The 13,666-nt window shown below is 48.5% G+C and overlaps 1 protein-coding gene across 1 annotated transcript in view; it reads left to right on the top strand.

The window, feature by feature from the left end:
- Positions 1 to 9,931, top strand: part of LOC117396926 (patatin-like phospholipase domain-containing protein 7) — a 28,509-nt gene extending 18,578 nt beyond the window's left edge. Inside the window, exons 27-36 of the mRNA XM_059005599.1 lie at positions 1,835 to 1,991; positions 2,792 to 2,908; positions 3,355 to 3,424; positions 3,772 to 3,888; positions 4,166 to 4,314; positions 4,460 to 4,612; positions 4,971 to 5,087; positions 5,436 to 5,520; positions 5,994 to 6,115; positions 6,386 to 9,931. Of these exons, the coding sequence (XP_058861582.1) occupies positions 1,835 to 1,991; positions 2,792 to 2,908; positions 3,355 to 3,424; positions 3,772 to 3,888; positions 4,166 to 4,314; positions 4,460 to 4,612; positions 4,971 to 5,087; positions 5,436 to 5,520; positions 5,994 to 6,115; positions 6,386 to 6,451 (1,153 nt within the window). The 3' untranslated portion in view covers positions 6,452 to 9,931. The remainder of the gene's footprint in view (positions 1 to 1,834; positions 1,992 to 2,791; positions 2,909 to 3,354; positions 3,425 to 3,771; positions 3,889 to 4,165; positions 4,315 to 4,459; positions 4,613 to 4,970; positions 5,088 to 5,435; positions 5,521 to 5,993; positions 6,116 to 6,385) is intronic.
- The last annotated feature ends 3,735 nt before the right edge of the window (positions 9,932 to 13,666 follow it).

The raw sequence follows: 13,666 nt of genomic DNA, 5'->3' as shown, positions 1-13,666 counted from the left end.
CCCGCGAGCAGCAGCCACACGTTATGCAACATTAAATTACCGGTTGGTTAACTTATTTTTAAAGGAACGGCACTGTGTTATTTTCCATGCTGAAGCCCTGACAGAGCGCGTGTGATTCCAGCGCGGGCAGCTGCATGCTGTGCCTCCTTCCTGGGGCTGACAGTAATGATATTTCTGTGTTCTATAAACAGCAGAGACACGCACAGATTAGCAACGCTGCTGCCTTCGGATTTTATTCCATGGGCAGACTTCAGTAGAGCCGCAGCAGCAGGGAGACGGTCCCCTGTGTGCCCCAGGCACTGTCCAGCAGTCCTCCAGGGCTGTCACTGGGCTTGCAGGTGGCACCGCACTCCTCTCCCGGTCGGCTCGCTCCGTTTCATCTCCCTGTGAAATGTCGGCTCTGACATTTTATCCCTCCCTCTGTTCTGAAGCTGCACTGGGCCAGCCAACTTCAAAGCACTGGTGCATTGTAGAAATCTCTCTCTCTCTGCTTCCTCTCCTCTCCTCCCTCTCTCTTTCCTTCCTCTCCTCTCTCACTCTCTCTCTCTCTCTCCATTCCTCCCTGGGGCTTTCTCTCAGTCTCAGTGTTTGAACTTGTTAGCCTCCGCTGGAGTCCAGAGGTTTTTCTTTTGTTTTGTTTTCGTGAAAAGTGAGAAAGTACAGACACCATCCTAACCTGGAGACTGGAGAGTACTGGAGATCTGAGAGCAGCTAATTCAATACAGTCTAGTATGGAGAACTCAGTGCTGTACTGGGGATCTGAGAGCCAGCTAATTCAATACAGTCTAGTATAGAGAACTCAGTGCTGTACTGTGGATCTGAGAGCAGCTAATTCAATACAGTCTAGTATAGAGAACTCAGTGCTGTACTGGAGATCTGAGAGCAGCTAATTCAATACAGTCTAGTGTAGAGAGCTCAGTGCTGGGCATGTGAGAGCCAGCAGACTCCAATCCGAGCACATTGCACTGAAGATGTTAAGCCCCTGTGCTGTTCACTTCCTTCAGTGTGTTTTTTCTCTCTCGGCTCCCATGTGAAAACATTACGTGGGTGTCAGATTGAATCTGCTTGACTGACAGCTAGTTTGTCACCGCGTCGGTCTGTGTGCTGGATGTGAATCTCTTTGACAGGCTGGGGCGGGGAGGGTGAAGGGATGTGAAACGCTGCCTCTGCACGGAGCACCTGGCCTGTCCCACTGCTTTCACACATGGATGTGTTCTGAGTGGCACGGGCTGGGCTCAGTCACTCCCTAGCAGATGCCATGTCTGTGAGCTGCCGTTCCTCTTCCAGAATGAGCTTTTGTATTTCACCTTGCTTCCTACTGCGTTACTGCAGAAGAGAAACAGTGACTATCAGTGCTGTTATTACAGCCAGATCATAAGGTTATCTCAGGCTAACCCTCACTCTCCAACCTGTATTGAATCCCCACTACTGAGCTCTCTATACTAGACTGTATTGAATTAGCTGGCTCTCAGATCCCCAGTACAGCACTGAGTTCTCTATACTAGACTGTATTGAATTAGCTGGCTCTCAGATCCCCAGTACAGCACTGAGTTCTCTACACTAGACTGTATTGAATTAGCTGGTTCTCAGATCTCCAGTACAGCACTGAGTTCTCTATACTAGACTGTATTGAATTAGCTGGCTCTCAGATCTCCAGTACAGCACTGAGTTATCTATACTAGACTGTATTGAATTAGCTGGTTCTCAGATCTCCAGTACAGCACTGAGTTCTCTATACTAGACTGTATTGAATCAGCTGGCTCTCAGATCTCCAGTGCTGAGCTGTGCAGTGGTTCATGTTGTGTTCTCTGACTCCTCTGTGTTTGGATGGCAGGGGCTGCTCGCAGGTGGGTATTATCCGGGCGATGACTGAGGCTGGCATTCCCATTGACCTGGTGGGCGGGACCTCTATCGGCTCCTTCATGGGCGCCCTGTACGCAGAGGAGAGGAGCTTCAACCGCATGAGGATCCGAGCACGGGAGTGGGCAATGGTGAGGACTGAGAGAGAGAGAGAGAGAGAGAGAGAGAGAGAGAGAGAGAGAGAGAGAGAGAGAGAGAGAGAGAGAGAGAGAGGAGGATAGAAAGAGAGGGGGGGTTAAGAGAGAGAGAGAGAGAGGGGACAGAGAGAGAGGGGGGGGGCTGGGAGAAAGAGAGGGACTGAGAGTCCCGTTGAGTGAGGGGTCTCTTATTTTCCAAGGACGTCCCGGGAGTCATCTACAGCACAACCACTTTCATTACATGAAGCCATTTGTTAGAATGTGATACAGTGCAGCACACACACAAATCCTTATTCATCAAACTCAAGATTCATTACCCCTATTAACCAGATCACAAGCAGTAAGCTGGTGATGACATCAGTCTTCATGAAGAGCCAGGTCTTGTGAAGCACACTGCAGTGCAGCGAGATCCAGCACACATTGGATAGGGATTCACTGCAGTGCAGTGCCCTGCCCTGCCCAGCCCAGCCCAGCTTAGCACAGCACAGCACAGCGCTGCCCTGCCCAGCCCGGGTTGGCTCAGCTTCACATATGAGACTAGCAGTCCTATTCATTTTCTCAGAGTATTAACTCTCTCCCCCCTCCCCCTTTCTTGACAGTGTGTAAAATAAATAAATGTCAGAGCAGAGTGAAAAATTGCAGTCCTCTGTTATTTGTAATATTAAGTGGTATTAGCCACACATGCACACGCTGACACACACACTGTTGAGAGGTTTGACAGGTGCAGTATTGGTTTCTGCACTGGAGGAGCCAGTGTGTTGAGAGGTTTGACAGGCTCAATCTCTCTCCTGCAGGAGATGACTTCTTGGTTCAAGAAGGTGCTGGACCTGACCTACCCTATCACCTCCATGTTCAGTGGAGCCTCCTTCAACTCCGGCCTCAGCAGCATCTTCAAGAGCAAGCAGATCGAGGTGGGACCAGATGTGCACACTCTCGTTTTCTCTCTCTCTCTCTCTCTCTCTCTCTCTCTCTCTCTCTAGACACGCACTCTCACACTCCTCACACTCTCCAGACACACACTGTCACTCTCCAGAAGCACACTGTCACACTCTCTCACTCTCCAGGCATGCTAATACCAGCCAGTCTGTCGTGGTGTGCCAGCCTGTGTGAGGGGCAGGGTCTGAATGCCAGTCCTGTGCTGCAGACTGGGAGTCAGCTGGGCTCTCCTCTCTAGTCCCTGGCAGTGTTGTCGTCTCTGCTGATCCACTCTGTGTGTGCGGGGTTTGCTGCATGCTTGATTATTGATTAGTGTATAGGATAGCTCAGGTGTGTCTTATTAAACCAGTAAATGCATCACAGTGCTGTGCAATGGGGTGGGAGTCTGATTTCCATCCCTGTTGTTTTTAATACCCTGCAGGACCTGTGGATCCCCTATTTCAACATCACCACTGACATCACCGCCTCGGCCATGCGGGTCCACACAGACGGTGAGTGAGGGGCAGGGGCAGGACTCTCAGACAGAGTGACCTGCAGGCAGCAGCCAGGGCCCCTGCATAGGTAGAGCCTGCTTCTGCCTAACCTTGGCACACAAAGGGCCTTGTAATGGTTACTGGGCTGTTTCAGTAGCATGTATTGTGTTCGTTCAGCGTGCCGGACAGAGCCAGCTGTCACGTGTGTGCTTACAGAAAGAAATGGTAAAGTGGTTTCCAGCACTACGGTATGTGCTGTTGTTCAGGATCGATCGGTTTTTAAATGGAGGTCATAACATCTGTAGCAGTTTTCCCCCCAGACATACAACGTGAATTAAACCCTCTCCCCTCTCCCTCTCTCGCAGGCTCGCTGTGGCGATATGTCCGTGCCAGCATGTCCCTCTCGGGGTACCTGCCCCCCCTGTGTGACCCCAAAGACGGACACCTTCTGATGGACGGGGGCTACATCAACAACCTGCCAGGTGAGAGCTGGCTGCTCCTGCACCTGACACTCTGTATAGACTGGCTGCTCCTGCACCTGACACTCTGTATAGACTGGCTGCTCCTGCACCTGACACTCTGTATAGACTGGCTGCTCCTGCACCTGACACTCTGTATAGACTGGCTGCTCCTGCACCTGACACTCTGTATAGACTGGCTGCTCCTGCACCTGACACTCTGTATAGACTGGCTGCTCCTGCACCTGACACTCTGCTGACAGGATTTTTCTTTTCTTTCACACACCCCCTCCCCCCACAGCGGACGTGGCGCGGTCCATGGGTGCGAAGGTGGTGATTGCCATCGACGTGGGCAGCCAGGACGAGACGGACCTCACCAACTACGGGGACTCGCTGTCGGGCTGGTGGCTGCTGTGGAAACGCTGGAACCCGCTGAGTGAGAAGGTCAAGGTGAGGGGGCGTGGCTCTGATCCTTGCTAACCAATCCGATCACAAGACCAGCCACAAAGCAGCAGACATTCAGAACTGCTGGGGCACAGCAGGCGCATTGACAGCAGAGCCTGTTCAATTTGTGTTGTGTCGTGACTCTGTGCAGGTGCTGGACATGGCTGAGATCCAGACGCGGCTGGCCTACGTGTGCTGCGTGAGGCAGCTGGAGATGGTGAAGAGCAGCGAGTACTGCGAGTACATCCGGCCGCCCATTGACCGCTACGGCACGCTGGACTTCGGCAAGTTCAACGAGATCCTGGTGAGTCTGTCTGTGGGGCTGGAACTGAACGGTGTTAACGCAGGGATGGGAAACAAGACTCCCATTGCATAGCAGTGTGATTCATTCCTGGGTTTACTACCTGATTAAACACAGGGTATAGGTAACAAGGTAGGTGTGCCTTATTAAACCAGGCAGGGCTCAAACCGCTAAACAACGGGAGTCTTATTTCCATCCCTGCACCGTGCCTTCACAGGCCTAAAAAGAATGACACACCTGAGCTTGTTAGCTAGTCACACTGCGGGCTAATCGAGGTCATAGTAAAACCTGGAGTGAGTCTGATTGCCATCCCTGTAGTGAAGATGTTCACTCTGTCTGTCTGTGTGTGTGTCTGTGTCAGGAGGTGGGGTACCAGCATGGGCAGACTCTGTTTGATGTGTGGCGCCGCAGCGGGGTGGTTGACAAGATGCTGAAGGACCGACACCAGGAGGAGTTCCACAAGACCAAGACCTCTGACGTGAGTGAGCGAGCGAGCGAGGCGTGGCTGAGTGGCAGAACGCTCAGCAGCGTGGCTGGATTAAACTGGAACGCACACACATTTAAACTGGCCACTCCCTGTGGTGCAGTCAGCAAGCAGTTACCTAGTATTGATTATCAGTAATAGTCATCAATAATCGGTCTATTGAACACTTTATTATTCATTCAGCAAGAATAGACCCTATAAAAAGTGAAAACGTGGGGATGTTATACATAGTGATAGAATTGATTGAAGTCTTTATTATTATTAATGAATGTTTCATTGCAATTGAAAAGCCGTGTTGATCCTTGACTAACGCTTGCCTCTGTCTGAGCCGGTGCCCTGCAGGTGGTGACCTGTCCCAACGCCTCCTTCACCGACCTGGCTGAGATCGTGTCCCGAATCGAGTCAGTCAAACCCGCCGTGGTGGACGGTGAGTACTGCGCCCGACTCTGAGAGGAAGTCATGCTGCAGAGCTGAGAGACGGTCAGCAAGGCTGGAGCTGCGTTTAGAAACACGACAGGAAACTCGATGCCTTCCACTGACGAGCTTTTCAAGCAGAAAGTGGATTTACTGCAGTGCCACGGAGCAGGGTTTGTGTTCGCACGCTTACAGACACGCACGCGTTCTGGGGCGGGTTTCCTGTCAACAGTTCAGACTGTCTGTACACTGTGAAGACGTGACTCCAGTCCAGTGCGCTGGGAACCTGAGTGCAGGTGCAGCTGAGCTGCTGGAGAAATTATATCTCATACAGAACTAGAAAACGTTCTGGAAATAATAATACTTGTAGTGGAAACGTTTGTCCTGAAGTGTGTTGCATTTCCTCATAGACTTGATGTTGTTCAGTGTGTTCAGTCTCTTGTAGTATTTCAGTGCTTGAGTTGAACTGGACTCTTTCCTCCCCAGACGAGTCAGATTACCAGACTGACTACGAGGAGGAAGCAACAGAGGCGTTGAGGGGAGAGTTCAAGCCGTCCAATCAGAACAGTGAGCACACGGAGGAGGAGGAGGAGGAGACATGTGACACGGTGAGCCACGCCCACCGCCTCTCTGATCTCATCAGCACGATGAACAGATCATGTCACGCTCCTGTCAAAAAGAAAGAAAACACTGATCTGTTATCAAACACAAATGCATGTGTTATACAGCGCTGACGTGCTGTTGAAACAGTCTGTGAAATACTGAAAGCAGGGCACTTATCCAGTAAAGTACAGTACGTGGTCTCCCTGTGAGTGAACCGTGTTTACTGAGCGCTCTGCTTCTCCACATCTGTAAAACACTGTATTTTTTATTTTCAGGATGAGGAGCTGGAGCTGCCACGCCGCCGAGTCACGAGACAGTCCGCGGCGGGCAGCGCTCATTAGCACAGCGCCCCCTGCGGGGCTGGAGGAGTATGACGAGTGTGTGTGTGCCAATCTGAACGCTCAGACCGTCTCTGTCTGTCCACGGGGCTGCCTTCAAGAACAGACACCAATCCAGAACGATCTCCAACCGAGCCCAGTGAACAGACTTCAGCGCTTTGAGCAAATTCACCAGAGAACTGGCTGCAGCCCTGGACTTTGTTTAAGGAAGAAATTTAATCATGCCTGTAAGAAATGAATCCGATTCTCCTGCCAGGCTGCCTGACTCTTCTCTCTCCAGTCCATTCCAGCAATGTTCTTTTAAAAGACTGATCCCGGATTTCAATCTGCATTGCTTTCCAGCATGAGCTGTCAGTGGCAACTTTTATTCCCTGTGCATCGGACACTGAAACAATCTAATTAAGAACATGAGAAAACGCCCCCGCTGTCCTACACACAGCGTATATTAAAACTATACTGCAGTCCTTTCTAGTTATTTTAAATACAGTGGAATGATCCAGAGCGACAAGAGACAGGCAGCTTGGGATCAAATCAACCCGATTTCAAGATCAGCTTAAAAAAAGTAAAATCAGCACCAAACGGGTGCATTGCTGTTGAGTTGAGACACACAGTGCCTTTTCAAGTGCCCTCCATCTCCAGAGAGCAAGGACAGCAGTTTGGACAGATTCTGAATGAGATCAGCACTGAACAGTTCCCTCTGCTGTGAAACCCCTGCTAACCTTCCCTTCACAACGTCCCTGCAGAGACTCGCTTTGCGCATGTGTTTAATGAAGGGTGTTACTACAGACCTCATGCAGGACAGCGTGGCACATTGCATTGTGTCGAGTGTGATCTGCTGTGTAAAAGCACAGTCACACAAGTCCGTGTGATTTAGGCTGTAATGTATGTCCTGTGGTACAGGGTGTCTTTTCGAGAGCACTTTTGGGGCGGCGATCCCTGCTTAGAACTTGTGTCTGAACAAAGAAAACAAAAAGAAGGGGATGCATAATAAATATCGTACTCACTGCGTGGCAGCTGGTTCAAATCCAGCTCAATCCTGCCTTTGATTCGGTTCATTTACCTGAAAATCAATGGAAAAGCAAGCTCTTCCATGGACGGGAGATGGCATCAAAATAGCCTCTTTTATAATGTATGTCATTGTTTTTTTTAAATGATGTCAGTAAAAAAGCCTACTGCAGTGCGAGGCTGGCAACCCTGGCACTGCCTCCCATTACCAACACGCTCTCATTCCAGAGTGCAAGTGAAATAGGAGTCATCCGAAGCACAGCCGCAGGTAATGGCGCTCAATGAAGACCTGCTGCTATTTATAACTGCAGTGTTTTCAGAGCGGATTAAAGAGATTGCACTCTACGTCACGCACACACACGCTGGAGCTGTGAGCTTCTAAAATAAACACAAAGTGTGGAGGGGCCTTGACGCACGCACACACACCCCCCGACAACACACACTGAAACACACACACACCCCGATAACACACACTGAAACACACACACACCTCGATAACACACACTGAAACACACACACTGATACACACACACACACACTGAAACACACTGTCACTGATACACACACACACTGCAGAGGGGGCTTGACGCACACACACACACACACCCCCCGACAACACACACTGAAACACACACACACACCCCGATAACACACACTGAAACACACACACACACCCCGATAACACACACTGAAACACACACACACACCCCGACAACACACACTGAAACACACACACACACCTCGATAACACACACTGAAACACACACACTGATACACACACACACACTGAAACACACTGTCACTGATACACACACACACACCCTGATAACACACTCTCACTGATACACACACACACACACTGATAACACACTGTCACTGATACACACACACACACACACTGATAACACACTCTCACTGATACACACACACACACTGATAACACACTGTCACTGATACACACAAACACTGCAGAGGGGGCTTGACGCACACGCACGCACACAATTCTTGTTTTTGTTGCTCAGTTATTTCCGTTTATATAAATCCCAACACAAACTCTCCCTGCGCAGTACAGCATGAAACACATGAAGAGGTCATTGTTACACTTGTGCCCTGAACCTTCTTCCTCCTCCAGTCCCCATGACTGGATTTCTGGGTAAGCAGGACCTGGTCCTCCAGAGACCTCCTCGCCCTTCAAACCAGCCTGTGAGCGTCACTCTGATCTCAAGCTCTCATTACACTGGTATTTATAACTCCTCTCAAGCGCTCATGACACGGTGGTATTTATAACTCCTGCACACTTCCAGATCAGTGCGCAAATCAACAAGCTTTTTATTACTTTTTTCCACACATGCTCTGTTCCAGACTGCTCACGTCAGTGTTTGTGTAAATGCAATTACCAGCCGCTGTCTTCTTAACCTGGTGCTCAGAGCTCATCTGTTGGGTTAAAGCTCTTGTGATCCCTGCTGTGATCTCTACTGCTCTGTAGCACACCTGACTGCAACTCTAGATCAATAAATCAATTCTCAGTCCAGCGCAGCAGTCACACTGACACTTTCTAAGCACCCTCTCTGTCTCTTCATGATTGCACAGCTCTTTCCTCTGCTCTGGAGTCTAATAGGTGCTGTAGCTCCACTGTGCTGTATTGTCACAAGACAAGAAATGATTGCCGATAAGGGGAGCCGAGCACAGTGGTACAAGAGCTAATAAAACCACAGGAAAAAGGATTTAGAAAAACCTAAAGGGACAAACCTTTCAATTGCATTTTGGAGTTGTTTAACTGTAGCAACGGTCCTGTCCCCCTGTGAGATAAAACCACCCCCTCCAATCCAGGGTCCATCACCTTCATTTGGTGCTCAATTTCATCTGCTCTTGAGTGGTATTAGTTTTCTGAGCTGCTAAATCCTGTAAAGCAATTGCAGATCATATCCCCCCTTGTCCACAATCTCATTACTCTGTGATAATAGAAGCCCCCCCCCCCTCTCCCTTATCTCCACTCTCATCCTTCCAGGCACAGCCACTCTCTCATTCACCTCGCCGGGCTGGCTGTTTGACTTTCCCTTTCCCTCGTGGTGTGAGGGATCACATTGCAGAGTTATCTCTGGAGCCAGACGCACAAGCACACAGGAGCTCAAAAACATGAAGCACTGAAGCCATAGACAAGCAGCATGGCCCTCCTCTCTGAAAAAACAATTTTTTACTCGATGTGTTAGAGAACAGGAGGTAAGCAAAACCAGTAAACACAACCAGTAAACATGCTGGCTGCAGGGTGCAGGGCGCCTGTTCTGTGTTCAGGACCTCGGCAAAGTTTTTTTTTTTTTTTTAATGATGTCAAGCGATCCGAAAGAAGATCGCAGCTGCAGTATGTGGAGTTACTTCAGAGTGTCACTATTTAACAAGACAAAAAAAACACACATGCAGAGGGGAAGCACCTGTGTCAATGCTTCTCTTGAGACGCAATTAAAATGTCTTTAGTGTGAATTTCTTTTTTTTTCTTTTTAAAGAAACTACGGAGTCGGGGGGGGGGGGGGGGGTCAGACTCCAGGCCTGGAGGGACGCAGGGGCTTCTGGTTTTCATTCCAACTGAAACTCTCACTTAACAGAACTGATCTCATTATTTGTTGAATTGGACGTGTTTCATACTTTTCAAGGTCTTTTACAGTTGCTGGTTTTAAAAACACACTTGATTCAAGGTACGCTGCCTCTGAAACACTTTGAGGTCTGAAGAGGAGTGTTACATGTGTCCAATTCATTAAATCATTAGACCAATTAATAACTGAGAGCTCGGGTGGAATGAAAGCCCGAAGACACTGCGGCCCTCCAGGAGCTGAGTTTGACACCCCTGAGCTAACCGGTAACTCCCCAGAGTTTAAACAGGGATGCGCAAAGCGTGGGGCGCAGAGAGTCAGCAAGGGGGCGCGACTGTGACTAACTCAATCTAATCAGTCCAAGTTGTAACCGTTGACGATCACTCCAGGACTTGTAGAAGTGGAGGAATGATGTTTGAAGTGGAGGAACAATGTTTGAAGTGGAGGAACAATGTTTGAAGTGGAGGAATGATGTTTGAAGTGGCGAGTGTGTCAGTGAAGCTGCAGTGATCAGAGCCATGTATGGGGTGCCAAGTGTAAAAGTAAAGCACTGATATTTCAACCCGGATTTGATGTCAATCTCGTATTTAACCAAAAAAAATTGTTAAAAAACAAAAACAAAAACACAAAAACGTTGGCATTGTATGCAGAGGAGGCGGGGAAGCGGAGGGATTGGCTCTCGGAGTGAAGGGCAGCTCTGCAGCACACAACGTCCAATCAAACGCTTCAGTGGGCGGGGGCTCGTTTGCATGTTCGCTTTAGATTCAGCTGGCAAAAATAAATATTTATTTTGTGAAAACCCAGATTTATTTTTTTTCAGATTTAATTGCTGAACGCTAATGTTTTTCAGATTTATCTGTTAGGTAAATGTTGAATCCCCAAGTGTAAAAAAAACATGTATAGACATTTTCAACATTTATAAATTACATCTGAAAGTACAAATTTCAAAACTTTCAAGAATGTGTTTGTTAACATTTATATATGGTTGTGGTTAAATCTACACCTGTTGAAATATAAAGCTCAGTTGGAACGTTTTAATAAGCTGCTTCATTTCAACTGGATTCTGTCTCTCCTGCTTGAGTCCCGTCTCTGGTGTAAACACCACAAAAGAAAGGTTCAGCTCCAATTACACTGGGTTCAAGCCATGAGTGCCACTTTGTTTAAATTGTGCGTTCCCATGAATAATGCGTGCGTCAGTCCTCTCACTCCACACTGCTCCTTCACATGCATCACACAGCACCTGGACGCGCACACGTCACTCAAGAGACAGCGGTAGTGCTACAGCAGGCTACAGCGCAATGATCGAGTTAATAAGGGAAGGCTTGAGGGCTCTGGCATGACGTCGTATTCTTGGGTGGGTTCCAGTTGCTAATGAAATCACACTTTGAACGTAGTAAAGGAGATCGTCAGAACAGTGTAACGGCCTCTTCACTCCCTAGGCCAGTATACTAACCAGTATCAGATACATTGCTATTTATAAACTCACTTGACTGCTGGGTTAACTGCAGCTTTAGTGCGTCTACACAGAAGAAAAAACAAAACTGCATCAAATCTGGTGTGAACAGAACAAGGAGCAAAACCGGATTAACCACAAGCAGATCGGAGTGCCGGATTGAAATCCTGAATTCATTTTGCTTCAGTGTGCAAACAGCAGCAGAGGCACAGGAGCACGGGCAGCGGGGTGCACGGCTAGCCTGTCCATGGAAGAGGCTCTCCTTGCAGCTGCATCGCATAGTCTGCACTCTGCGGGGGAGCGTGGCGGTGATGATGTCACACATGAAAGACGGGACCCCTCGCTGGAACAGCCTGCTCTCCAATTAACTTTCACTGCAGCCCTATTCCTGTTTCCCTTTGTTCACAGCGTGGGAGGATGAGAAATAAAGCAACAAGGTGGGCTGATCGAACAAAGAAATCCCAGCCAAGGAGCTTGAAAGGGGGGTCGTTAGTACAGCCTGGAGGGCGGGTGTGTGAACGGGGAGCCCCTCGCGGAACCCGCAGTATCTCTTAATACATTGCTTGCTACAGTACTGTTATTACAAATGTTTTTCATGATGCCTTCGGAGACGAATGTGATTAAGCTGGTGTGAAGGTGCATTCAATTGGCACAGAGCAGTGAAGACGAGTGCAGAGCTTCTCAAGTTAGCAATACAGACACATCCTGCACTGCACCCCAATGAAGTTACCAGGAACAGAGACAAGCAGCTTGACGTGAAGGATGTGAGGGGATATGTGGAACAACATGGCCTGATCCAGAGCCCCTGTCACCTTCCTTTAGATTAAAGAAGGCTGCCATGCCCTGGAGAGCGTTACAGTACTGGAGATGACAAACTGGGCAAGAGTGTTGTGCACACACACACCAGGGAGTGAGTTTTATACTTTAGACTCGCTCACACACACACACCGGGGAGTGAGTTTTATACTTTAGACTCGCTCACACACACACCAGGGAGTGAGTTAGATACTTTAGACTCACTCACACACACACCAGGGAGTGAGTTATATACTTTAGACTCACTCACACACACACCAGGGAGTGAGTTAGATACTTTAGACTCGCTCACACAAACTGTGTTTGCTGGAAAGGAGGAAACCGCTATTTCAGAACTAGGTCGATTCCACAGAGGGCTCTCTGTCATTCACTGCACTGGCTGATCTACACATATTTAGAGCAGAGATATCCTTTGGTAAACAAGTACTCCCTTAAAGGGGAGCACAGCGAGGCACGCTGTATTTATAAAAACATCTGCAAGCACGCTGGTACCTGCTCTCTAGTGCTTAACAAACAGAATCTAACCTGAGAGTCCCCTCAATCTCTCAATAAAGAACTAAACATCTCAACCCTAACCCTAGAGTCTCCTCAATCTCTCAATAAAGAACTAATCTCAACCCTAACCCTAGAGTCCCCTCAATCTCTCAATAAAGAACTAAACATCTCAACCCTAACCCGAGAGTCCCCTCAATCTCTCAATAAAGAACTAAACATCTCAACCCTAACCCTAGAGTCCCCTCAATCTCTCAATAAAGAACTAAACATCTCAACCCTAACCCTAGAGTCCCCTCAATCTCTCAATAAAGAACTAAACATCTCAACCCTAACCCTAGAGTCCCCTCAATCTCTCAATAAAGAACTAAACATCTCAACCCTAACCCTAGAGTCCCCTCAATCTCTCAATAAAGAACTAAACATCTCAACCCTAACCCTAGAGTCTCCTCAATCTCTCAATAAAGAACTAAACATCTCAACCCTAACCCTAGAGTCCCCTCAATCTCTCAATAAAGAACTAAACATCTCAACCCTAACCCTAGAGTCCCCTCAATCTCTCAATAAAGAACTAAACATCTCAACCCTAACCCTAGAGTCTCCTCAAGAGAACTGGTACCCTTGGAGGCATTTAATGAGAAGAGCATGAGGCAGTGTGACAACCCTGCAGAACATCACTGAGCTGCAGCACTTTGAATACACTGTGTGTGAGCCTCTCTTACTGTCAGAAGAGAGGTCATCTCGGCCAGTCTGGGGTGAAAGATATGAAGCTGTTAGTTCATATGCCAAAGCGATACTCGGTGTACTTCATGAGTGAATGGATTTGTCAGATCCGTGTCTGTTAGGCCGTGCTCACTGTCACTGAGC

This window comes from Acipenser ruthenus, chromosome 31 (genome assembly GCF_902713425.1).
Source record: "Acipenser ruthenus chromosome 31, fAciRut3.2 maternal haplotype, whole genome shotgun sequence".
In the NCBI taxonomy this organism is placed as follows: domain Eukaryota; kingdom Metazoa; phylum Chordata; class Actinopteri; order Acipenseriformes; family Acipenseridae; genus Acipenser; species Acipenser ruthenus.
This window is presented reverse-complemented; position numbering and strand designations above follow the sequence as displayed.